The sequence below is a fragment of the Diabrotica undecimpunctata genome, chromosome 10 (assembly GCF_040954645.1).
Source record: "Diabrotica undecimpunctata isolate CICGRU chromosome 10, icDiaUnde3, whole genome shotgun sequence".
In the NCBI taxonomy this organism is placed as follows: domain Eukaryota; kingdom Metazoa; phylum Arthropoda; class Insecta; order Coleoptera; family Chrysomelidae; genus Diabrotica; species Diabrotica undecimpunctata.
The window spans coordinates 47,075,288-47,100,368 of record NC_092812.1 but is presented as its reverse complement, the minus strand read 5'-3'; the positions used below and the strand labels follow the sequence as shown (position 1 = coordinate 47,100,368).

At 33.1% G+C, this 25,081-nt stretch overlaps 3 protein-coding genes across 3 annotated transcripts in view; all 3 read left to right on the top strand.

Moving 5' to 3' along the window:
• The first annotated feature begins 9,274 nt into the window (after positions 1–9,274).
• Positions 9,275–17,390, top strand: LOC140452544 (integral membrane protein DGCR2/IDD-like). Its single transcript, XM_072546869.1, has 3 exons — positions 9,275–9,409; positions 9,845–9,993; positions 17,154–17,390. Exons 1-3 carry the CDS (start codon positions 9,358–9,360, stop codon positions 17,337–17,339), a joined length of 387 nt encoding a protein of 128 aa, XP_072402970.1. The 5' UTR covers positions 9,275–9,357; the 3' UTR covers positions 17,340–17,390.
• Positions 17,391–17,873: 483 nt separating this feature from the next.
• Positions 17,874–19,301, top strand: Kdsr (3-ketodihydrosphingosine reductase). The gene is made up of 2 exons (XM_072545872.1): positions 17,874–18,816; positions 18,908–19,301. The coding sequence occupies exons 1-2, from the start codon at positions 18,043–18,045 to the stop codon at positions 19,136–19,138; spliced, it is 1,005 nt and encodes a 334-aa protein (XP_072401973.1). The 5' UTR covers positions 17,874–18,042; the 3' UTR covers positions 19,139–19,301.
• Positions 19,302–22,582: 3,281 nt separating this feature from the next.
• sina (E3 ubiquitin-protein ligase sina) overlaps positions 22,583–25,081 on the top strand; it is a 30,826-nt gene continuing 28,327 nt past the window's right edge. The window contains exon 1 of the mRNA XM_072546713.1: positions 22,583–22,801. The gene's annotated coding sequence lies outside the window, so the exon portion shown is untranslated. The remainder of the gene's footprint in view (positions 22,802–25,081) is intronic.

Sequence of the window (25,081 nt, the reverse complement as noted above, 5' to 3'; positions counted from 1 at the left end):
CTCTTTCCTGGCGACCAGTCAACACGTTTTGGGTTTCTGATTGCCATTTTCGTTGAATCGACGCTGATGAATTCCTCTCAGACAATTAAACAATATCACCTTAGTAACAACTACCTGATGTCACTAATAAACACTGGAAGCCGCACGAAACTGTACTAAAGGCCACCTAACCGCTTCCAGTTGGGTTGTTGACTGACTAGCAAAACCCTGACGCAATACAGTATTGCCAATGTTGCCATTCACAAATCTCGGATTTTCGGCGTTTCGCTTGAATCTGGTTCCATATTTTATTAAATAATGATGTTAATAAAAAAAGAGTGAGAAATACATAAAATATTATGCAGGAATATAAAACAATAAAATAAAAATGTAATTGTAATGGTAAACTATATAAATCATAATCATGAGACGAGTCTTGCTAAAAAAACGATAATTTTTGTAAAGTTTCCAGAATTTTGGCCACTAGTGTAGTTAAAAATAGTTAGTATTAAAAAATTTATTGACACAATTACGCGTTGCCAGACTTCTGTTTATTTATTTTCCAGACTACATAAAATCATAAGTGTTACATATGATTGAACTCGTATTGAATAGGAGATTGCAATAATGACTGAATATGTAGGGTGATGAATTTAAAAAACCAAAGTTACAAATATCAAATATGGAATCTCCATATTCCGAAATAGGTGTACTCCAAATTGTGTATAATTATGACTAGCAATTTACTACAAGCAAACGCAGTCCAGGACGAAGAAGAACCTTTCATGGTTGAAGAACTTGCTAGATTGGTATGGTGTTGATACAAGCATGTTATTTAGGGTGGCAGTGAATAAAATTAAGATAGCTATGATGGTAACCAACGTTCTGAAAGGACATGGTACATAAAGAAGAAGAATTTACGAGATAATTAGCCGTTTCCAGACTTTGGGCCACTTTATGTTGTAGGGGTTGTAGGTAAACATCATTAGAATTTCACGTTGTGTAATAATACAAAAACAAAATCACTTAACTAAACTGTACCTATTGTTGAAGAAAAACACATGTAACATACTTATATAACGAGTAACTTACGGGTGTAGAACGAAGTTCGTGTATATCTAACTGTAAGTGTATACCAGGATGCTCGAAAGATTTACCATATATTGTAGTAAATACCGAGGATACTTGAGCTTGATGAGGAAGTAATGAAAATGGTGTCTAGCTCTCTGTCTAGCAGAAATTTCTGTATATTGTTACGAACATGCATTCGGCGTGGCCCATGTAACGGTTGCATCTCGAAAGCGCCGAGAACTTTCCACAGATGTATGGAGCGCGGGAGAGGTCGATCTGTCAAACAGCGAATTAGAGGTGGGACTACTCCAGATGATTCTAGAACAATACTTTTGGTATATATATGTAACGATGTTATGAGTAGAGGGGAGTTGATAAGATATTTTCGTGCTGTAAACTTATAAATTATAATTTATATTTATATAAAATATATTTATATAAATTCGAACCGCTCGTTTTATTTAAAAAGGTTACAATATCTATAATCTCTTTGATTATTATTGATGAAAAACTAATCATAGAGCAGTCTAGATTTAGAACTACGAAGTCTAATTACAGCCAAATCTTGAACCTTGTACAGCATATCGAGAATTATTTTAAGAAGAGTAAAATAACTGTGTGTGCTTATATTGATTTAACTGCTGTGTGATACCGTAAAACATCAACAATTTTTATAACCAAGGACTTAAAACGAACCAGTCCACGAAAAGCGGCTGAAGAACGATAGCCTAGAAAGAAAATATACCTTTACCATATACTCAGACTCTAATTTTGTTTGAAAACTACTAAAACAGTTTGTTTGCCATCACTCTGATCAAACAATTGTTTTCAAATGTCCAAAAGTATGTTTTCAAAATATTTAAAATAAAAACTTTGAAATGGCTAAGTATATGTTTAATTATAGTGAACAACGTTATTAAATCATTACGTCAATGGAAAGGTAAAGTAACTAATTTTAATCTTTTAGCAAGAAGTTATTTATAAACAATTAAAAATAAAAATTTCGTCAGATATTTTAAAATAAATGGAATATTTTTCATTCACTTTCTAATTAGCATTAGAAATGATTAAAGTAAATTTTCGGCACAGTGGAAAATTTTCAGTTACAAAGAGGTCGGAAAAACACACAACGGGGAAAAATGTCTAGAGATTCGAAGTCCAGACTGGACTCGATCATGTCCAATTTGGTTCCTGCAGTATATTTCACAAATTTTCTCCTATTTTAGATTAGGGATTACAGCTTTGACTTAAACGGTCCGCTGTGCAAAGAAAGTTAATTTTAATAGCTAAGATTTTCGACACCCTACCCCAAAGAGAGCTATCGAAGTTTGCCAATAAATGCCGGTTTTCGGTATTAGTAATAACTTTATTAACTATAAACACTACACAAAAATATAGCACTAAACTAGTTAAACTAATTAACAGAGCGATATTGAGCAACACAAAATCTAAGAGCCATCTTGTTGTCTCGGTTTTTTTCAGACGCCGTTGACACGCCATTCGTTGTGTTTTGGGTGGGAACTGTCTACCAAAAAAACACTCTGTCGCCTCCGCTGAGTGCGAAAGAAAGAGAGAGAGAAGTGTCACGACTGTCTGAGTGCTAACAAAAAAAAAAAGGAAAAAAAAGAAAGTCGAAAACATTTAAAGGATTAACTTTATTTTTTTGTACTTTTTTTCCAATTATTGCTATTTTTTCAACAATAAACATTAAATTTTCAATTTCTAGCTAACGAAATATTGTGTAAAATTGAATAACGAAACTTTTAACTTCGTATAATTTTTTCTCTAGGATCAATATTTTCCGAATTATAAACGAAAATAGGAGCAAAAAAATGAGAAATTTTCAATTGTTTTCAGATTTTGTTAAATAAAAAATTTAGCACAGGGTTTGCGACTGGCGCATATCGTGATTATCGATATAGGGCACATCCTGAAGGGATTCCAGCAAAAAAATAGCTTCCTATGGAAAATGTCCAATCCAAAACAGATTCCGCCTAGACTACTAGTAAATAGTAGGTATATAATATCTTTTATAAGAATAGATAGGGTTCGATGGGCTGGACATGTATTAAAAGCAAAGGAGAACTACCTACCCAGGCAAGCCCTATTACTAATAAGAAATAGGAATAGGTATAGACCAAGACTGAGATGGTCTTTACTTTTTGAGATCTTTTCTCATTTATCCTCAATAATAAGATGCATACACTATTGTACACAAAAGGCTCGAGTTACAGCGTTAAAATCTAATTTATTACCGTCTTTCGTCCGAAAATATCCCTCGATCACCTTAAGCCCCCTTTCAGACGAGGATACTGTATCCGAGATACGCGTATCCGAGACGCAGATATTACATAGACTCAAATGGAGCTTTTCAAACGAGACGCGCGAGAGATACAGTATGCGAGATACCGAATTCAGTATCTCGGACTTTCCTGTCGCCGACGACTGAATGCGTATCCCAGATACAGAAGAAACATTACGTTAAATGAACGCTTTCAGACACGAATACTTTTGCACCACATTCCATAGACGCGCGATTTTCTGTCGAATAATTGTGAATGAGCAACGAAAGAAAGACGGTGTTTTCTGAATATAGTTAAATAATGGAGCGTACTGTATTTGATAGTGACAAATTTATTTGTTTGGTACAATCAAATCCCTGTCTATGAGATACAGCATCGCCAGATTACTGCAATAGAAATAAAAAGCAGCAGTGCTGGGTCGAAAATTCTAAGCGACAATTTTGAGGCCATGACTGCAGTACAGCAAAATGAATATGGTAAGAAATAAACGTGTTTTTATTATAAATACATAGTAGAATATTTTAATATTTTGTTTCATACGTATACAGTTTAGTTTTAAAAGTTTTCTAATTGGAATTTTGATTATTTAACGAATATCAAACTACATTATTGTGAAAGGAATACGGTCATTTTTTATTTAGGGCGAGGTAAACAATTTACAAATTGGAGATAAGTACACATATTTATTTTAAATTTAAGTCATAGACTTTAACTTTAAAAAGTCATAGAAAGCCGTTTTTTGATGAAATAATTCTACGCATAGTTGTGTCTTTTTTACTCAATTGAATTTCCAAAATTTTATGAAGTTCTTCAAACGACTTCACAGACATTCGAAAATAATTAAAAAACTTCGATGGATCTTGCAATAAATCTTGATACAGCAAACTATACGTTCCCTTGGTTTCTCTTAATTCTACAATAGGATGAACCCACAAATTACGTCGTCTTTTCAGTTTCTTTTTATTTAATACGTTTAGCACAGCATAACACACTCTTCTACATCTATAATCCAAAAATATAACCGCACTGCACTGCTACTATTTTCATACTGACGAGCATGCCTGTGAATCCGATACAGCCGCCATCGAAAATTCTGTATCTCGCATACAGTATCTCGGATACAGTATCCTCGTCTGAAAGGGGGCTAATAGGGGTGATTTATGTACACAAACTGGGCACCCGGAGTAGCTCACAAGTATTTGAGATGGTCAGAGCTACATTTTGGCGTTCGCGATGACTTCTTCTCGTGGTGGTATTACACCGAATCCGTCTGCATCGCGACGTCATCGTCGATCTTATATGCTGCCGTTGCTGCCTGCCAATTAGCACATTTCAACAAGGTAAGAGAATTTTTTCAGGAATTGATAACATCTATGAGTCACGCCAAGAGGTCTCTTATTTTCAATAATACATATATTTCATTAAATTATTTGTTATTAACCAGCGATTTCAATACATCCTAGTAAAATAACAAATTATAAAATAACAGTAAATGATAGGGATATAATATCTTTCACAAAAATAGATAGGCTTAGATGGGCTGTACATGTGTCAAAAGCAAACGAAAACTACTCACGCAGACAAACCCTATTACGTACGAAATAGGAGTAGGAGTAGACCATGACTGAGATGGTATGGACGAAGACGCGAAAAGGATCAGTGCAGCAAACTGGCAATGGTTAGTAATGAATAGAAACGATTGGCGAAGTAAACCACTATAAATTATAACTTATAGTGCTGTAGTAGGACCACTGATAATGATGATTTTATTACCGTTTTGTTAGGATATACCTTCAATATTTAATCAATATTAATAAAACATCAAATTTATTTACAACTTATAATTAATAATTACTATTTCCGTGTTTTTAAGTCAGTATAAGGATTTAAAAAATGCGTTGTTTACAGTTAAATATAATCTGTCGCGGAGAAGAAATCTACGTTGTCCCGATAATTCATCAAAGATTACCGGACGCAAAAATATTAGTATAATTGACTTCGTGACTTTACCAGCCTGTGCAGCACCGGACCGATAAATTGTTTTATTTGCCTGATTCATTCAATAAAGGGGCTAACAAATAGTGCGCTAGAGGTCAATATCTTCAGTTATGTAGAACACACAGTATTTATTAGTTGAGTTGGGATTTTTCGTATTTTTAATCAAGACGATTCTGTTGTAAATTAGCCGTCATCATTACAAGCATGTCTTTATAATTCCTTATGTCTCTCCTTCTCTAACATAATTAGTTTATAACGTTTTTGCCGTTTTCTGATTTCCAGTTTTCATTGGTCTCGGTCATTCAGAAGGTATTCTTCTATTCCTCTCACTTTTATATCCTTGTCGACTCCTTCTCCCCAACTTAATCTCGGTTTGCCCTTCTTTCGTCCTCCCTGCAGTTAAATACTTTTTTTCGGATTCTGCTATAATGTATTCTTTGTACGTGCCCGTACCATCTTAGTTGGCTGATTCTGTTATTCTATGTTTAACGCCCATGCTTTCTTGAATTCTCTCGTTTCTTACTCTGTCCAATCTTGGTTTACCGGCCGCTCTCCTCTAATAATTAATTTCTGTTGCTTTTAAAGTCTTTATGGCTTTGTCCTTCAGTGGCCATATTTCGCTTCCATATGTAAAAATGCTTTTGATAATGCTATTATAGATTCTGTATTTATTTTCTCCCTAAATTAATTATCCCACAGTATGCTGTTCAACTGCCAAATGACTTGTCTTCCCTGGTTATTTCTGTGTTTAATCTTTTCATCCAAATTGCCGTTATTGGTTATGTGTGTGCCTATATATTTATACATTTTACAGTGATTTATTTGTTGGTTTTGCTCTTCCAAAATTTGATTTTATTGTTTTCCTCCTATACACATGTATTCTGTTTTTTGATATTTACTTCTAAGCTTCATTTCTGATATTCCTGAATAAGTTAGCGTGTCATATATTCTAAATCTTCGTAGTCCTGTGCCAAGACTATTTGGTCATCTGCAAAGCATAGTGTGTACAATGTGGTGTCGTTACTCATTGCATGTCCATATTATCTTAATTTTTGTTGTTCAACATCTTTCACGATTGTCTTTTCGACCTCAATGCTTTCTTTTATTTCTTCATTTTTAACTCTATCTCGTCGTGATATTCTGCTTGATCTCCATGTTTTTGCATTACAGAGTGCGATGCTTGTGGCGCCATATTTTATTTAATTTGCTCTTCTTCTTTGGATTATTTCTTTAATTTCCAGCTAATATTAAAGCTACTTCCTAACAAAACAGAAGTAAAATCATCATTATCATCATTATTATTAGTTATTTAGTATCTGTAATGAGAATTAATAACAATATCAGTTAAAAATATGTTTATTTTGATGTTTCAATTTCCACTGCGGTTTCATAAATTTTCGAAGTGGAAATCAAAACATCAAAACAAACGTATTTTCTAATAATAGTGTGGTTATTTTTCATTAAAAATAGCAAATAATATTAAAATACCACAATAAAATAGCTTTGGAACAATATTAATTGTTTTTAGTAATATTAAAGAAAATAGATTCTGATTTTTCTACTTTATTCCAGAATTTAGGCATATTATTCCTGTTGTGGTATCAAACTTGACTCCGTCAAATTAAGAGGCGTCGTATACTGCGTTTTCTTTAGCTTTGTAATTTCGTATTTATTTCGTATTACTTCTAGAAGAAGTATCGATGAAGCCGAGGGATAGGTTCCTTTTCTAATCTGCGTAAAGCAGAGAAGAGGACAAAAATAATCCCAGGAGACGAGTTTTGCATGGAGAGTCTTTGTGCCTCCTTAAACCGGCCCAAGACCGCTGGGTACTCCCAACAATGGTTGGGAGTGTGTCATCTTTAATTGCACCTTTCTGGAGGTGGCCCTGTTGAAACTAAACCCAGCAGTTGATCTAGACTGGAAATAGTCGATAAATAATCCCAAGCCAAGCCGTGAGACACTGTGGTTCCTATGTTGAAAGTGTAGCAAATGGTTCCTTTGAACCTTATGTAGACCTTACCCTCGCAAGCGGGGATCTGCGAGAAATGGACTGTCTTTCCCTATCTACTCGTAGGACGAATATCGGAACAAATGGAAAAAAGAAAAAACTAAGGTCTGATGATACAAGTCCAAGATTACATACAAGCCACAAGGACCATGTCAAAGAAAAACTAACTCAGAAGGCCAAAGGTTCAAAATGGCCAAGGTCAGACGGAAGCCCACCACCCGAAAGCCAACGCAAAGGGAAAAAGTCAAGAACCGAGGACTTTCAGCGAAGCTACCGCTTCTGTTAAGGTCGCGACAATACTAACAGGCTTCATAGAAGCCAAGATGGATGTGGATAACCTTAAGGTGGTCCAAAAAGCCATGTTGGTGGCTTATCAAGAAATTCCGGTAGATGACACCAGTGCGACGTGGCTAAAGAAGATAATTCCAACCCTAAGGCCTTGGGAGAATACATCTTTTAGGGCTTTGAAGGCAGAAAATTTACCCAAATGGCACTCATACCGTATATTCGTACAGGATGAATATGTGGAACGTCTTGAGTCTAAAAGGATCCTTAATAGACTAAGGATAAGTAACCATGGGCACAGCACACATCTATGAACAGTCTGGGATAGCAAACTTTCAAACAAAAGAGTTTTATGAACCTTGTAAATAGATTCTGAATCTCAAGAAGAGCTCCGGAAACTCCAACTGTCACCCTTTTTTGGACTGAGAAAGTTAACTTTCCGATTCAAGGAAGGGAAGACATACACTGGAAGAAAAGTCAGTAGCAACTCGCTTCAGTGAAACAGAGGAAACTCCCTACATATGGTGGATCAAGAAGAGGAACAACCCTCTTGAGGTGTAACCAGCCAACTTGTAAGGACTACTGTCCAATAGTGTATTGGACCCACAGAAGACGAAGTAAAGTCCATGGAACTAGAATCGGACACCGAACTATTTTACAAGAAAGTGTATAGCTCATAAATGTCTGGAATGGTGGAGGAACCCACTAGGACAAATACAGGTCCAAACAGTTCATTATCTTTATGACTTACATGTCCACCGACCATTAGAATTGCTTTATCGTCAATTATTGCTTTTACAAAACTATGGAAATCTATTTCATAAATATTTCGATGGTCATCCAGCCTGATTGTTGAGCTACACCTAAAGTGCCAGGAGGAGCTTCATCTATAAGTTTGTTGTTGATGGCTTTTTTCATTGACACCGTACTCAAAAATTGCTGATCAGTCGTTCGTTTAAAATCACGAGGCATTTTGGTATCTGAAAAAAAGAAACCTATGTATATATAAGACAAAAGCTATATTTAAAACAATAAAATTTGTAAATAAATAATTCATCGGCCATAACACCAAGACGAAGGAATGGATGAGTTCAAAATTTGATAGCTTATATGGTACCATTATGGCCGCGTGGTATAACTGTCAAGTCCGACAAATTCAAAATAACCCGCCTATATCATTTTGTACATATATGTCATTTTGTAGTATTTCCTTTATTAAAAAAAACTATGAGAGAAAATTGATGACCTAAAAAGGACTGAGGAACTAAATTGGATAAGGGAAACACAATATACAAACAAAGAAGTGGGTAGTAAGGTAGAACTGAACTGGCCATGGTCATGAAGGCACGTAGACAAAGAAAATATACGAATGGCGACTGAGAACTGACAAAGACTTTAGAGGAAAACCATCTACACACTGCATAGCGTGAAAAGAGTGAGAACAAACTGAATATAGGCAGTTCTGAAGAAAAGATAATGGTTAGTTTTGAGAGAGAACTCTGTTCAACCTTATACTCAACAGGCTGACCCATGATTTCAATAATAAATAGCTTTGGAACTATATAAAAACGTACGTGACTTTTTTTAGTCCAACACTGTGTTCATCTGTGATTGTCTACGAACTTGAACTAGTGCAATAAGATAATAAGGGAATAATCACTTGTTATTGACCACTCAAAAACTGTTTGATTTGGTAGACCGCTGCAAGTCAAAATGAAATGGGTCATCTTGATATTTTGTTTATTGTATGCTCTAAATTACGCAGGTAAGCCAAATATCCTTATTTAAATGATTTAACTCATCTTTTTGTCAATTGTCACCAAATTGATTAACGCCATTGAACTATATGTACATAACATTAAGATACTTTATGTGACATTCCCATTGACATCTATTAGTTTTACCTTGACATTCTTAAACGATCTGCTTGGAATATTGATTGTAATGATGCTTCGTAATTAATTTAATTGGCTTAATTGAGGTAACAATTTTCATTTAATTAAAGAAGTTATGAAATGATTTTTTTGAAATACCTATTGACAACAAAGTGTTAATACTCAATTAAAAAAAATTATTTATACTCTTTTGACTGATCTTTTCATCTGTTTCTTTCCTTTAACTTTGTGTTGTGTTGGAATTCCATGTCATATTTTACATATTTATTGATTTTTTAATAAAGCTTTGTATATTTTCAATATAGGAGCAATAGAAGAAGATTGCACAGATTTCCAAGGACAAACCATTGAACATGGAGTACTGTATGTACCAGGTCCTGCAGTATGCACGATGTGTGTGTGTTACCACAGTGAACCAATGTGGTGCAAGGCAATTTACTGTGATCCTCCATACGTAAGTAAGAAATATATTTTATATAATTTTGTTTACTGTAACAGGGTACAATCAACCAGACAACAAAAATCAATAACTGACTATATAATCATGCAACACAAGTCATCAATTCGATATAGAGGAGTAGAAATCGCATCAGACATCACCTGTTACAGACAAAACTTAATTTTTATCATATTACAAGTCAAAATCAGAAACAGAAGAAATCGAATACTAACCGATAGACAATACAGAAACAATAAATATAACTTAACAGGCCTTTAACAAGATAACATCAGAATACTGTATCAAGAACGATTAGACGGAAAACTAAATGAAGCCTATGATAATGTACCGAAAATTATAGTATGTAAATTAATGGAGAAGGCACAAATAACTCATCGATTATTAAACCTACAAAGGAGATCCCTTGAATAACATATTATATTGAATATGGACTAATAAATCGGAAAAAGAATATTCAATCAACAACACAGTAAGTGTAATATACATTACAATTCGCTGATGACAAGCTAATACTGGCACAGGAAAAGATGACTAGGAATGTATGCCAAGAAAATTATGAGAGGAATACCAACATATAATAGAAATTATTGAGGTCAAAAAGATAATTATGAAAGATGATGGACAACAACAATTAAGGTGTCACGTGCATGTAGTTATTCATTTAAGTTGCGATTTAGAAAGCAGCCAGAATTAGAAACAAGAGGAGGAACCGTTGAAGACAAAAAACAAGCTGGGAAACTAAAATAAAGAAAATAATGAGCGAGAAAAATTGACACGACGAAATATGCTTAGACATAAGCAGATAGAGGAGAAGTATATAGAATGGATAGCGACGTTTCACACAGCGACGTGAAACAGTTTGACATAATGTATTGTTTCATAAGACTTTTATGGTGCTCAGAATCGGCATTTCCTTTATTTTTGGATCTTTTCTTTCATCATTTTGCCAAATGATAGAGCCTCAATGGTTATAACTTAAATCCTATCATGCAAAAATGGTTCTGAACCACTATTTCTTTGTGGTATGTGTTTTACTAAATATTCTATATACGAGAATAAGCCAAAATAAATTATAATAAAAATTACATTTTTTGTTTCAATGTTTCAATTTCTAATCTGAGACTGGTTATCGAAAAAATTCCGAAATACAATTATGAAAATGAATTATTATCCATATCGGGATAGTATCATAAAATTTTTTCCTGGTCTTTTCCTCATGATTTACTATGGGATCACTAACAGGAGAATAATTTTACTGTCATCATTGCATATGGTTGTCTTTTAAACACAAATCACATGCTATGATTTTTATGAAAGGTATTCTTAGGTTAAAGTTGATTTCATGTAATCGAATGAACTATCTTTCAATAAAGTCGTTCCAGGAACGCAACTCAAAAATACAGACAATATTATTTTATAATCACCTACATTAAAATATATAATATATGTCTGAATTTTGTTTTATTTGAAATTATCGTGTCTCGACAGCTTATAGTCATTGACACGGATACACTTTACAACATTATACATATTTTATATACAAGCATTTGATATGAACAATTTTTTGTTTAAAAGTTCAATAATAAAACTTATCACTATGCACTGTTTAGCTAAATTAATATGCTTCGGTTGAGTTTACCGAAAGTACAAGCTGAATAGTTTCTTTTAATAACACGGTCAAAACGATTTGGAACTCTCAGAATGTCTTCTAGTTTTCTTTTAGGTTGTGCTTGTTTCTCGAAGAATCAAACTGGCAGCAGTCCATTATCACGTGTTTGATGGAAAGAGGTGTATTACAGTAGTGGCATACTGGAGGGTTTTCTGATGCTATAAGGTATCTATGTGTGAGACGTGTATGCCCTATTCGTAGTCGGCGAATAACTGATTTTTCTTTCCTGTTCAGAGAGTACATATTGACGCGAGATAAGTTGGGTTGAACATCGTGCAGCTTAGTTTTTGTTTTATTCCACATTTCTATCCATGAACTGAGAATTTTTTATTTTATCAATATCTTAAGATCCGTATGAGTTTGGACCTCTTTGAAGGTTGAGTCAGAAGAATATGCTGCTTTAGCGGCCTGGTCTGCTTTTCCCAATATACCATCATGAGATGGAGTCCAGATCATTATGACTGTTATATTGCAGAATAATGTTATGTAGCAGAATATAGTTGGTTACAGATGTTATGTATTTCCTGTATTAGTGGATTTTTGGAGAAGATGCATCTTATGGAATAAATCGAGGAAAGAGAATCAGTACAAATGGCAATTGTTTTGCTTTCATTTGAAGTAGGGTGGATTGAAGTCTTTCATGCCTAGGTAGGCAGTAGGTAGGCTAGATGGGTAGTCGCACAGAGCTTATTGTCATCGTCATTGTGAATACAGTGCAGCCACAACAGTCTTCATTCTTGGACGCATCAATGTTTAAAATTTCATCAAATTGTGTTGTCATCAAAGGATGTTTCGGAAGGATTTTCTGAGGATTGACTTTATGGTTTCTATTTTATTGAATCTGCATAAATCAGTATTGAATATTGAAAGATTGTACATCCAAGGAGGGAGAGGTTCTATGGGATTGATTAGATTTATTACCGTGTTAATTGTGTTTGTTAATATTCTTATAAAATATGAAGGTAGAAGTTGCTACCTTCTAAGATGTAGTGGTGGCTCTGAATATTCAACACAAACACTTTCAGCGGGGCTTGATTTGAAAGCACCAAGACATAGTCGTAGGAATGTATTTTGAAACGTGTTTAGAGACTTTAGTAAGGAGCTACTAAATGCCATACGAAGAATACTGCCATAGTCTAGCTTAGAGCGAATTATTGCTCTATATATTTTAAGGAGAGATTCTTCATCAGCTTCCCAAGAGTAGCCACCATTAAGTTCCTGATTATGTTGTCTCCAGACAAGATTTTTTTGTCAAAGGTGATACCAAGAAGTGTTAAATAGTTTGTAACCGAAATCCGTTTAAAGTTATAGAAGGTAGATTAGGTCTATGCTTTTTGGTAAACTGAATTACTTTGGATTTAGAAGCTGAAAATACAAATCCAGCACGGGTAGATCAGGTGTATATTTTGTTTATTGCGTTTTGTAGCAAATTGCTGGTCGTAGCTGTGACTCTGTCTTAGAAGTATAATATAATATCATCAGCATATATTGAGTACCTAACTGGTGGTTCTATATATGAGTAAAAGTCATTTATGTTAGTAAAAATTATTATTAGTATTAGTATTAGTAAAAATTAGGTAGTAAGTCGTAGCGAATGATGAGGAAGACATGGAATACATGTTTAGAAAAGTAAAGAAAGAATATGAAAAATGGGGCCTCAATATGAATATGTCAAAGACAGAGTATCTTAAAATACGAGATGATAAAGAAGATCCAGAGTTATAAATTAGAAACACACAAACATGTAATGAATATCAATATCTCGGATCTATAATATCTAAAGACGGCACTACCAAAAAAGACATCGAAAACAGAACGCAGCAGGGAAAAAAAGCGGTAAACATTCTAAACTCTCTACTATGGTCTAAAGTATTTATTATTTCTTTCTAGATACCGTAGCAAGCGTTTAGTGACCATCTTTTTAACAGTTTACATAGTGAGCAAGTGAGAGAAATTGGTCTATATTATTTTACAAGATTTGGAGATGAGTTATTCTTTCTGATAGGAATTGTAGTTGATTGTCACCAAACCGTTGAGACCAGATCTTATTACATAACTTAATAGAACTCAATATTAATGGAACTAGTGTTAGAAAATATTTTGGGGCTGGATATGTTGGTATCTGAGTTATTGGAAAGATTCGGAATATTTGATTTATCTGAAAAGTGGAAGGCAAAGATATCTGTAATATGTTGATCATCGGTAACTATTAGATTCTGCAGGGAGATGGCGGCAATTTTGCTGGATGTATTATGACCTTTCCTAGGTCTTATCTTTGACCATAGTAGCGCAGGTGAAGTGTCTTTTGTGATTGAACTAACGAATTGATTCCATGAGACTTTCTTTTAAAATACGATTTGAATTGGCCCTAAGTTTTTTAAAATTTATTAGATCCTAGTAGTACAGGTTTTGCGCAATTTATTTAATGCTTTTTTGCATTGTTTGAAAGCTATTTTGCACGATTCAGTCCACCACGGAACAGGTTTCCTGGAAGGATCAATCGCGTATTTACCAATACATTCCTCAGCAGATTCAGTTAAACAGTTATTCAATAGTCTTACATCTTTATCTATATCATTGTTAAAAAAATTCATCGGTTTTTTTGTTAATAGTGGTTTTTAAAAGATCCCAGTTTACGTGAGTGATTTTCTATTTTGTTATAATTCTTGGCATTTTGACTTGTCGGAGATGCGAATAGGAAAATGATTACTATCATAGAGGCTGTTTAATGTGTACCATGAAGGTAAAGGAAATATTCCGGGATTACAGAAAGATAAATCTATGGAAGAGAAACTACCTGTTTGGATGTGAAAGTATGTACTACTTCCTGAATTTAGTAAGTTTATATTTACATTATTTAGGACATTTTCGATTGTTTTACCTCTTTCAAATGTGTTTTCGGAACCCCACACAGTATTATGTGCATTAAAGTCACCTGTTAAAATAAAAGGTGTAGGAAGCTGAGAAGTTAAATCTTCAAGATTGGAACTTATTAAACAGTAGTTTGAAGGGATGTATATGCAACAAATTGTAATTTTTTAGGGACACCAAGCTGTAACGGCTATAGCTTCGAGGTTTGTGTTTAGCGGAAATTCTTTACGGAAAATATCAGTGGAAACAAAAACTGATGCTCCGCCACTGGCACGAAGTTGGGTTGTTCGAATATAGTGGTAATCAGTAAATTTTTTTTTTGTCCGAGTATTTATCAGTGACATTTGTTTCGTGTAGGCATAGGAAGTCAGGAGAAAACTCAGCAATAAGCTGTTCAAGGCGTGGTCGACGAGGATAAAATTCATCACAGTTCCATTGTATCAGTGTGAAGGCTAAAATTAAATGTACAGTGCTTGGATTTTTGCTAGTTTTGTGAACTATCGGACAGGTATTCTATATTACAAGCATCCTGGGAATTATCAAGACTGTCTATACTTTCAGAATCATCTGTAATTTTTTTAATTAAGCGTGTAATTCTGATTGTAGATCTTTCTCTTTTGTAGATCTTTCTTTAAAAGTTGGGTTTATTGATTGCCAAGTTTGAATGAGTGATTTAGTATCTGTTGTGAATTTGAATGCTTCTGAGACAGGGTCACAGCTACCGTAAGTGTTCTCGATAAAGGCAATTATATTATCAGGAGGGACTGTTTTGTTTATAGGCTTCTTGTATTGCTTGCTTGGAGTTAGTGGATAGACTGGGGTCGACAGAAGAACTATGTTTTCGTTTCTTTTTTGTATTGGAAGGGCTAGAGGAACTAGGAACTGGTTTTTGGGAGGAAACATCGTTTTTTCTGTTGGTGGGTTTTACCCAGATTGAAGGTTCCGATCGCTTATAGATGATGCAGATAAGCGTGGCTTCTTCTGTGAAAGTTGATCAGTTAAACATAGTTTATCTGACTTTTCAGATATTGTATCATTTTCGCAATTTTTTGGAGAGGATGACAGAAAAAGTAAATTTGTTTGGGAAGAACACGGTTCAGAATGAGAGGGAAATTGTGTATTCGGTTGCTGTGGCGTTGATTCGATAGAGGGAGTTAGGCCATGAGAAATAGTAGAATTTTGAGATGATAAGTTGTCAGATGAAGTATTGGGATAATTAGAAGTAACATGCCCCGACTGTTTGCACAAGAAACATTTCATCTTGTCCGCAGACAGAAAAATTCTATTATCTTTACCTTCAAAAGAAATTAACAAAGAAGGTGTGAAGCTCGAGATTATCAGAGGAAAGAAAAACATATACTTAACGGCGGAACCTGAGGATGGGATCTGCTTTAAGGTAGGGCACGGGGGAGGCTATTTGAAAACCAAGACTCTTCACTGCATTTTCGGCCAGGTCATGGGGAATATAAGGAGAGATATTCGAAATTATTATTCTTTTTGTTGGGGAGACAAGTTTTCGAATACTTAGAATAAGTGGTTCGATTTGAACCGTTGGATGAGATTTCAGAAGTTGATCAACGAGATTTGAGTTCACTAGATAATGCAGATCCTATTGTTAGATATTCTGGATGCAAAGGAAATATTTTTGGTCCGATCATATCACCAATGGCCTTAACGTAGTCTAGAAGTTTAAGGTTTTATTCTGCGTGGAGAACTATTGCCTGTTATAGTTTTGGAAAAGATGTAGAAGGTTTTGGTGTAGATTTTGCGTATGAGTGATATGAAGTTGCTGGAATGTTGTTTGTAGATCTTTGAAGGGCCATGGTTAAGGTAGAAACTGTAGAAGTATTGTCTGTATTTGTACTATTCATGTAGATACAGACAGTAACCTCGTTTAATATCCTTCCTTTAACTGGTTTTGCTATCAGAATTGTATTAAAAGCCATTGAGTTGGATGGCCAGCAAAAACCAGCAGACCAGTAAAACCAGTCTCTGGCATGCACCTAAATATAATTAAATATAATTTATATGATTTAATAATGTAGTGAAAACAATACGTACAAAACTTCTCTAAAAATCACTTTTCGAAATTACACTATTAAATCTAAATTAAGCACTAATTACTACCGATAAGGCAAACTGGATTTTAATTGTACTTGGTACACGTTTTACTCGTTAGAGTGCTAGAACAGGAGTGGATATGTCTGAATTGTCAAGATGAACAAGTCAGCAAAAATTAAATTACTAGAAGAATTTTTTACCAAGTAACAAAAACAGAATTTGTTTAATTTATTAATGTTTTGTATTTTGACAACGATTTCCGAAGTGGTAACCGAACCGTTAAAATAAACTTATTGGTAAAATTGTGGCTTATTCCCAGTAAAAATAGTAAACTGTATCAAGATGCCGCAAGAAAATTTCTTATCAAAAACGTATTCATCTATTAATACTTTAAGAGGGCTGCAAGTTATGAGTAATACATGGATAGAGTTAGTATAGAACAAAGACAAATGTTACCATCAAAAATATTTAAATATGTGGTGTAAATTTAGGAATAATATTAAAAATAAAAGCATGTATATGGTATATGTAATGATTTCCTTACATTTTCTAGTTTTGTAAAAAGTTCCGAGTTGGTGAAAGATGCTGCGAGTTTGAATGCCTGGATCCTCCAGGTGATACTGCTTCTAAAATGCTGCAAGCTTATAGAGAAAAGAAACAGAAGAAAAATTCATCAGTCCAATATTTGAGCTCTAACGCAGTATTAATTTTTATTTATATTTTCTCATATTTTGTGTAACTAGTGACACATGTTGAAACATTAAATTAAATATATTTTTTTAGTACTTTATTCTTTATTTGTTATTCAAAGTTACCATTGTTTAATGTTACTAAAAGGGACCTAAATGTAGACGGCAAAAACTGATTATTCAAATCATATTACGAAGGAAATAGAGTAACAGGAACTGAGAGGACTTCTTAATTATTTAAAATAATTCAAAATTAGCCAAATGGTACATAGAGGAAAGATATATTACAAACAATTTTTAGAAATAAATTGTAGATTGGTTAATTACGCCTAATAGTAGACACTTCTTATTACACATATAGTAATTGATTCCTCATTTCGATTGTAGGCAAAGGTGAATATGACACTATAATATTATGTTATTTCTCAATCCTCAATGCAATTTTTTATAGCAATTTCAGGGAAATTAAAAATATGTCATGATTTATGAAAGTAACTTCAGAATTATTACCTTATTTTCGCTGAAACTATCTCAGAATGATTTTCGATGCTACAAGTATCGATTGTCATCGATTCCGGTAAAATGTTGTCAAACAGTCAAACTGTTTATTTGGTTAGGTGGTTTTGTCTTAAGTTCTGAATTTGTTAATGTGAATAATTGTTTTAGGAATTTATTTTTGTTAATACTACATAGGGCTGTTTTATTTTTATTTCTAAAACAAGTGGAGTGATCGCTCTAAATTTAGAAAATAGAATGATTCTATTAACCATCCTAATTGTAGCAACCCTTGTTTTTATCATGTTGGCTCTGGTTTTTCAACCATTGCGCAAAAAAAGCATTTATGGAAAACATGTAGTTGTTATTGGAGGGTCCAGTGGAATTGGAAAAAGCGTAGCCATGCTCGCAGCCCGAGAAGGTGCTAACGTAACAATTATTGCAAGAAATATTGATAGATTGGAAGAGGCCAAGCAAGATATACAGAAGCATGTTGTAAATGCGGATCAACAAATAATCAGTAAACTTTCTGTAGATGTTGCTGATTATGAAAGTTTGGATAATAATATAAATCAAATAGAAGATCAGGTAGGACCCATTTATATGATGGTAAATTGTGCGGGAATGGCAATATGTGGAAAAACAGAAGATCTTACACTACAAGAAATCAAACAATTGATTGATGTTAATTTCTTGGGAAGTATTTATTCGGTAAAATCTATCTTGCCCAGATTAAAAGAAAGAAAGGATGGAATTGTAGTTCTTACAGGTTCACAAGCTTCTTTAATGGGAATTTATGGATTATCAGTATACTCAGGTTGTAAGTTTGCAGTAAGGGGACTTGCAGAAGCTGTGCACATGGAAGCAAAACCCTATAACATCTCTGTTACATTAGCATTGCCTCCGGATACAGACACCCCTGGATTTGCCAATGAAAATAAAAACAAACCTGAAGAAACAAGAATTATATCTGAAGCTGGTGGATTAGCTAATCCTGATGATGTTGCGAAAAGACTGCTAGATGATGCACTGGTATGTAAATTACTAGATTATCCCATCCATTTCAAATATTTGACAGCAAATTTCAGACATTTTGATATTTTTAATAAATTTTATGTTTCAGGTTGGAAAATTCTTTAGTTATTATGGATTTGAGTCAACTATCCTAACTTCTCTTTGCGTTGGTATGACACCTGCCCTTCGACCTATTGAAGTCATTATACAGACTGTCATATTAGGTCCCCTGAGGTTACTTGGATGTTACTATGTTACAACCTTCCATCAGGTGGTACAGAATTGCTACAACGATAGAAAAAATCGTGAATTAGAAGTAGATACCCAAAAAATGCAATAAATTGAAATGATGTTAAAGTGTTGTCCACAATTCTACTATACTTAAATAATTCCTACATGGCATTTAAATTCGTTTGGTCACACATATTTTATGGAAAAAATCGAGTTTTGGTACACATATATTATATATTTTTTAGAATTTATATTAAAGTTTTTTTGACATTTCTGTGCATTTATTAAACTACAAACCCACATAGGAATAGACACAAAAATTATGATGAAAGAAAATTCCGGATTTTATTAGTCATATTGGTAAGTAGGATGTGTATACACTTGACAATAATGTGGGAAACTCAATTTTTAAATAAAGTGAATCGAAATTAACCCTGGAAGGTCCCACCTATTTTTTTGCTTTTTTTTTAGCATAAACTGCATACATGGGTATCAGATAGCCAATGATTATTGTGAAGAAATAAAAGAAAAGTAAATATTTCATGATTTCCAGGTACTGTCTAATCACTATTGAATACACAAGACTAATCAAATCAATAATTTCTCTCTTAATTGTAGCAATACAAAAAAAATATTGAAAAAACATTTTCTAGAAACATTCAAAATAGTTTACCTTAATTTAACTACAAAATGGTATTTCTAATAACAGGTAACATTTTTTGATTTTAGAACTCATTCATTCTTAGCCAGATATTTCAATTTTACTCATTTTGATAACCACAACATAGTTTAGCTACATGCAGTATGCTTTAAGGCAAGCTGAGCATGCATGCTTCGTTTTTCTATCTTTCCTTTACACAAATAACAGCTAATTTTCTTTACTAAACGTGTGATATGTTGGAAGGTTTTCAACTTGAAGAATGCCACAAATTTTTTGCCTGAGTGTTTGAAGTCTGCCACAGTGGTTCAATTAAAGCCATCCCCAAAGATTTCAGAAATGATATTCTATTATTAGATATATTTTCCTTTCAATCAGGATTTGCTAGAGAAAAGAGAACCATTGCATTTATACCACTTGCATCAAGCATATTGAAAAAATTATTAGTGGCCATCATCTGGATTTTTGTGATGCAGTATGAGAATTGCATAGTTGGTCAAATGTATCTCCTTTTGATTCATTATGAGTGTGTATAAGGTTTCGTTTTCCTGTAACAGCATTTAACGAATTATCGTGATGTAATTTTGACAGCAAAAGAACAATTTTTTTGGGCTTTGGAGTGTAATAGAGGAGTTTTATTTTCGTCAAATGTGAATAATGATGTACCTACTTTTTTACGGAGAAAGGACGGTGGAATGTCTCGTTTATTTTTTTTTTTTCAGTGTACCCAAGCCTATCATTTGATCAGCCAGAGGTACTGACTGTTATATTTCGATTGGTTCCGGCAATTTTCAAACATAAAAAGCTGACACTCACTTTATTCTGTTTGGACTTTTCCATTATATGAAATAGCGTTAAACATATAAAATGTTTTAGAGTCATTCATCATCATTATCTTTATTCCATATTAAACGCTTACTACTCATATAAATTTTAAATGGGCGTTTCCACCTGAATCCTACGAGCTGTTCATCGATAGTACAACACTCAAAAGGAGTGTAGTATGATGTACAGTTGCTTATAAAGATTTCCCATAATCCGCGTATGGGTGCAAACTTATTCACTATTTTTCTTATTACTCTTATTTCTTTATCATCAAACCTTAGGCATACAGCTAGAAATTCAAACCTTTGCTGCGACATCATAGCACGAAATACACCATTCTCAAATTTTAGGGACCAAAGTTCATCAAGGTTAGAGCATAGAATAATCGAACACACATGTTTTTTTTTTTTTTTTTTTTTTTTTTTTTTTTTTTTTTTGTGGCATTGACTTTCGTCATTCAGCCAGTCTCGAAAGGTTATAATATATTCCTTAAAAAAGTATAGACAGATAAGTACAGATTATTTCTCTCAGACAAACACACATGTTTTCGGTTGTTCTCTGGTTAGAGTTAGAAACACGTAATGAAGCAGATTATGATAATAACCCAATGAAGGCTTTCACTTCTGTTTTATTTGTCAATCTGGCGTAACTTTGCACAGCGCTTCACTTGTTTTCTCCATTTGTACAAAGGACGATAATATCTAACATTTGTTCATTAAACAGTAAGTTACAGGCTTTTCCTTTGGGGCCTGGTAAATGCATAACAATATTTCTGGCTGCTATACGACCACGCCTTACGGGTTGTTTTGAGAACCAACGATGCCCGTCTTTTCCAAGTAAACTTGAAATATTTCTAACTGGTTCATGATCAGCTTTACTATTATTTTGTTTACTTTTTTTCAGTAAGTATCGGTATGGGATTTTTGTTCTTCGACATAATCCTCGTTAGATTCGGAATCGGCACCAAAAATATCTTGACCATCATCCTCATTGTTTTCATTAGCAAATCAATTTTCGACTTCTCTTTCCACTTCACCTTGGGTCAACAGACGACATTTCCCCAATTTTCTTATACCCTAGCAATAGTATAGACACAATTTGTTCCTTATGCCTAATTTACATGAAGTGCCATCATGGTATCAACTTGCTTCCTCGCATCAATTGTTGCTTCGCATGATACATTAAGCTAAATGTCTGGATGGGATGGATTGGTATCTCTTATTATGTATATGTCTAATGTCTATCGATATGGGCAGGGTATCTCAGTTCTCAATCTTAGGAGCAGATGTGAGCTTCCAGGGTTAAAGGGTAAATCAATTATTGAATACAACTTTTGTTCTCAAAAGGTAATAATTGCCATGTTTGTGTGTTGGAAACTCGTAGAAGTTTATCTATTTTTATTCATCATGTTAGCTAAGTGGATATTTTAAAGGAGTTTGTTATAGTTATATCTATATATTTCAACGAATATAGAGGCACGCTTCTATATCCCATGGATATTGTCATGCCTCATCAAAAAATTATTATTGAAACAAAGATTTCTTTTTGAATTGATTGTATATTTGTTAGTTTTCAATACAATTTCCACAAGAGTTTCATGTTCTAACTAATTATTTAAATAAATCTAATAATGTGATGCCTACACATTTTTGTTGGATGAAAGTTTATATTATTATGCTTTTAAGTAATATACATATACCTATGGAACCATCTATCAGTATCCTAACCCTAACATATATAAAATGTTTTTAAAGAAAACTGTATTATGGGCAATTTCTCGAGAACTATTTTGCTTGTATAGTAGGCACTGGCAATATTTTTAATAAATAATATTAAAGAGACCTCTGAATATATTATAAGTATATATTTAATAAGATAATTTTAGTGTCGTTAATAACAAATAAAAAGAATTAAATTAAGTGGTGCTCTACATATTAATAAATAAAGTAAAGTAATTCTTATGTGTTGTGACGTTATTCAAAAATAACAGCATTACCTTAGAAATTGCCAGAAACGTCAACTACTTTATGTATAATTATGAAATAACTGTCAAAACTTAGAATTGTAGTGGTACAAGTGGTATTGGTAAAAACAGTGATGGTGATGTAGTGTTTTTAGGCAAAAGAAAGACTTTTACAAAATTATGAACTATTTTAACAATATTGGAATTGAAGCATTATGATTTACAGGCCACATGTCCGCAGACGAAAAATAAAATTTCGTACTGTCGGTACCGACTCCTAATTGGCAATCATTATTTGCATATCTCAAGACCATTATATAAATAATGTACGGGTAAAATAATATTAGTTGTGGTATAATGATGAGCTAAAATTTGATTTTCAAGTATCACTGCTACGAGTGATTGCTGTTTTCACATAACTGTTATTTTTAATTTCTATCAGAATCACAGTAATAATACATACATTACCTAGGTGTGTGAGGATAAATAAAAGATGTTTATAAAAAACAAAGAATATTTTTTTATGAATATCTATTATGTATTTATGTATGTTTATTAATCTATGTATAGATATTTACCCCAAAATATACTTAAGGCATTAATATTGATAAACACTATCAGGAAGACAAACATTTTTGTAGGCAGAATTATTTTTGAATTTAGTTTTAAAGGTATTTCTCAAAAGTTTTTAATTTTTATCTCTTTAGATACACACCAACTATAAATCTTACAAAATTTCATATTTGTCAAAACATAGTGGTTGAAGACTGCAAGGTGCTACAATGTATCAACTACACTTTAATTTTTTTATAAAATCATTTTCTTTTGCACTGATGATTCACTCCTACTTCCAATAAATTCAAAGCTTGTGTGTGATACTTTTAAAGTTCATTTTATTATTTACTATCTTTATTGGGATAACCACAATTAGGAAATCTAAACCAATTCCTGAAGTTGAAAAATCAAAACACCAAAATAAACTTATTTTTAAATGAAATTGTGGTTAATTCGGATGAAAGACAATAAATAATATTAAAATGCCACAAAAAAATAACTGAACTAATGTGATTAGGCTACTTTAACAATATTTATTAAAAAACTACAATAGAACAAATGCTAAAAATATTAGATATTTTTATACAAAACATAACTTACTGACTGTGAAGCATTTTAGCTTTTTAGTTATTTATTGTTTAAAGAATATTGGCACTGCATCATTAAATGTATCTGCAGTATCCAATAGATTGATTTTTTTTTAATTTGTGTACTCAATATCATAAATATCTAGATTTTTGATAATATGCTATTGTACAATTTATTTTTTAGTGTTCTTTATTCTGGAGTTGTTATTAATTTTGCATACTTTCCTTCTGTCTTTCCATCTTTCCATTTCAATGCTAATATTTTGGTTTTTGCTTTTGTAGCAAATTTTTCTTTTTTAAAGTTTTTGGGTTCATTTTCAGCTGTATTTTCTATTTTTTTTTTAACAGCAGGACTATAGAATCAGTTGTCAATATCCAAATTGTAACCTTACCCAAAATACAGTTCTAAAAGCTATAAAACTTGTTCCTGACAGTCCAGTGTAGTAGTTACAGCTTATATTTGAGGATGAAGCAGTATTTTATTAAAATGTACAACACAAAAGCAGATTTACAGTTTTTAAAATGCATATGATTTATTTCCAAATCTACATTTTTTGGATGGATTATTAGAGAGTTATTGCAAAGTTAACAGTGCCTGCGTTGCACTATTTACACTGCGCTATTTCGACAGTTTTGACATACGGCTGACACATCAAAAATAGAGATATTACTATTGAGCTTATGCATACTTTGTTGCGTTATTTACAGTGTTTATGTTTTCTTTCATTTGTTCGCAAAAAATTTTGAAAATGGATCATGATTTACAAGCACTTATTTTAGCAAATGCTATGATGATGATGTAGAGTTTATCATTTTAAATAACATTGTGGGTGAACATGTATTCCATCCACAAAATCAAGAATTTAATTTAGAAAACATGTTGAAAGGAGATGTAAAAATAAATTTTAGATTTAGCAGACAAGATATTCCTACATTTGCAAGGGCTTTACGCCTACCAAATTTTATTCATACCAATACTAGAAACTCTGTTAGTGGTAAATGCATTTGTATTCCACATTACTTTTGAAATTATGCCCTTATATTTTTGTTTTGAGGAGTGATAAGAAGGCTCGCATATCCCAGCAGGCTTAAAGATCTTCAGCTTTTATTCAATTTGTCACCTCAATCATTATCTCAAATTATTAAATATATTGTTGCATTATGCTACTATCTGATGTACTCATTTTAGAAAATTGTTACAAATAAACTTGGTTTAAATGAAAGACAAACAACATACATAACCTGAGAAAGAAAATAGCGCAACGAATTCCGCACAACGTAACAGCTCCCCTAATAACGGCAGGCCCTATTTTCAATAACGCAGCGTAAGCCAAATATCACATCTGCGCAGGCTCTATTGTCAAAATAACGCGTGCTGTATTACAGCAAGTGCAAAATTGACTCTGCAATATCTCTCTATTGTCTTGAAACTCAAGTGTATTTTTATATATGAGGCTAAATTAT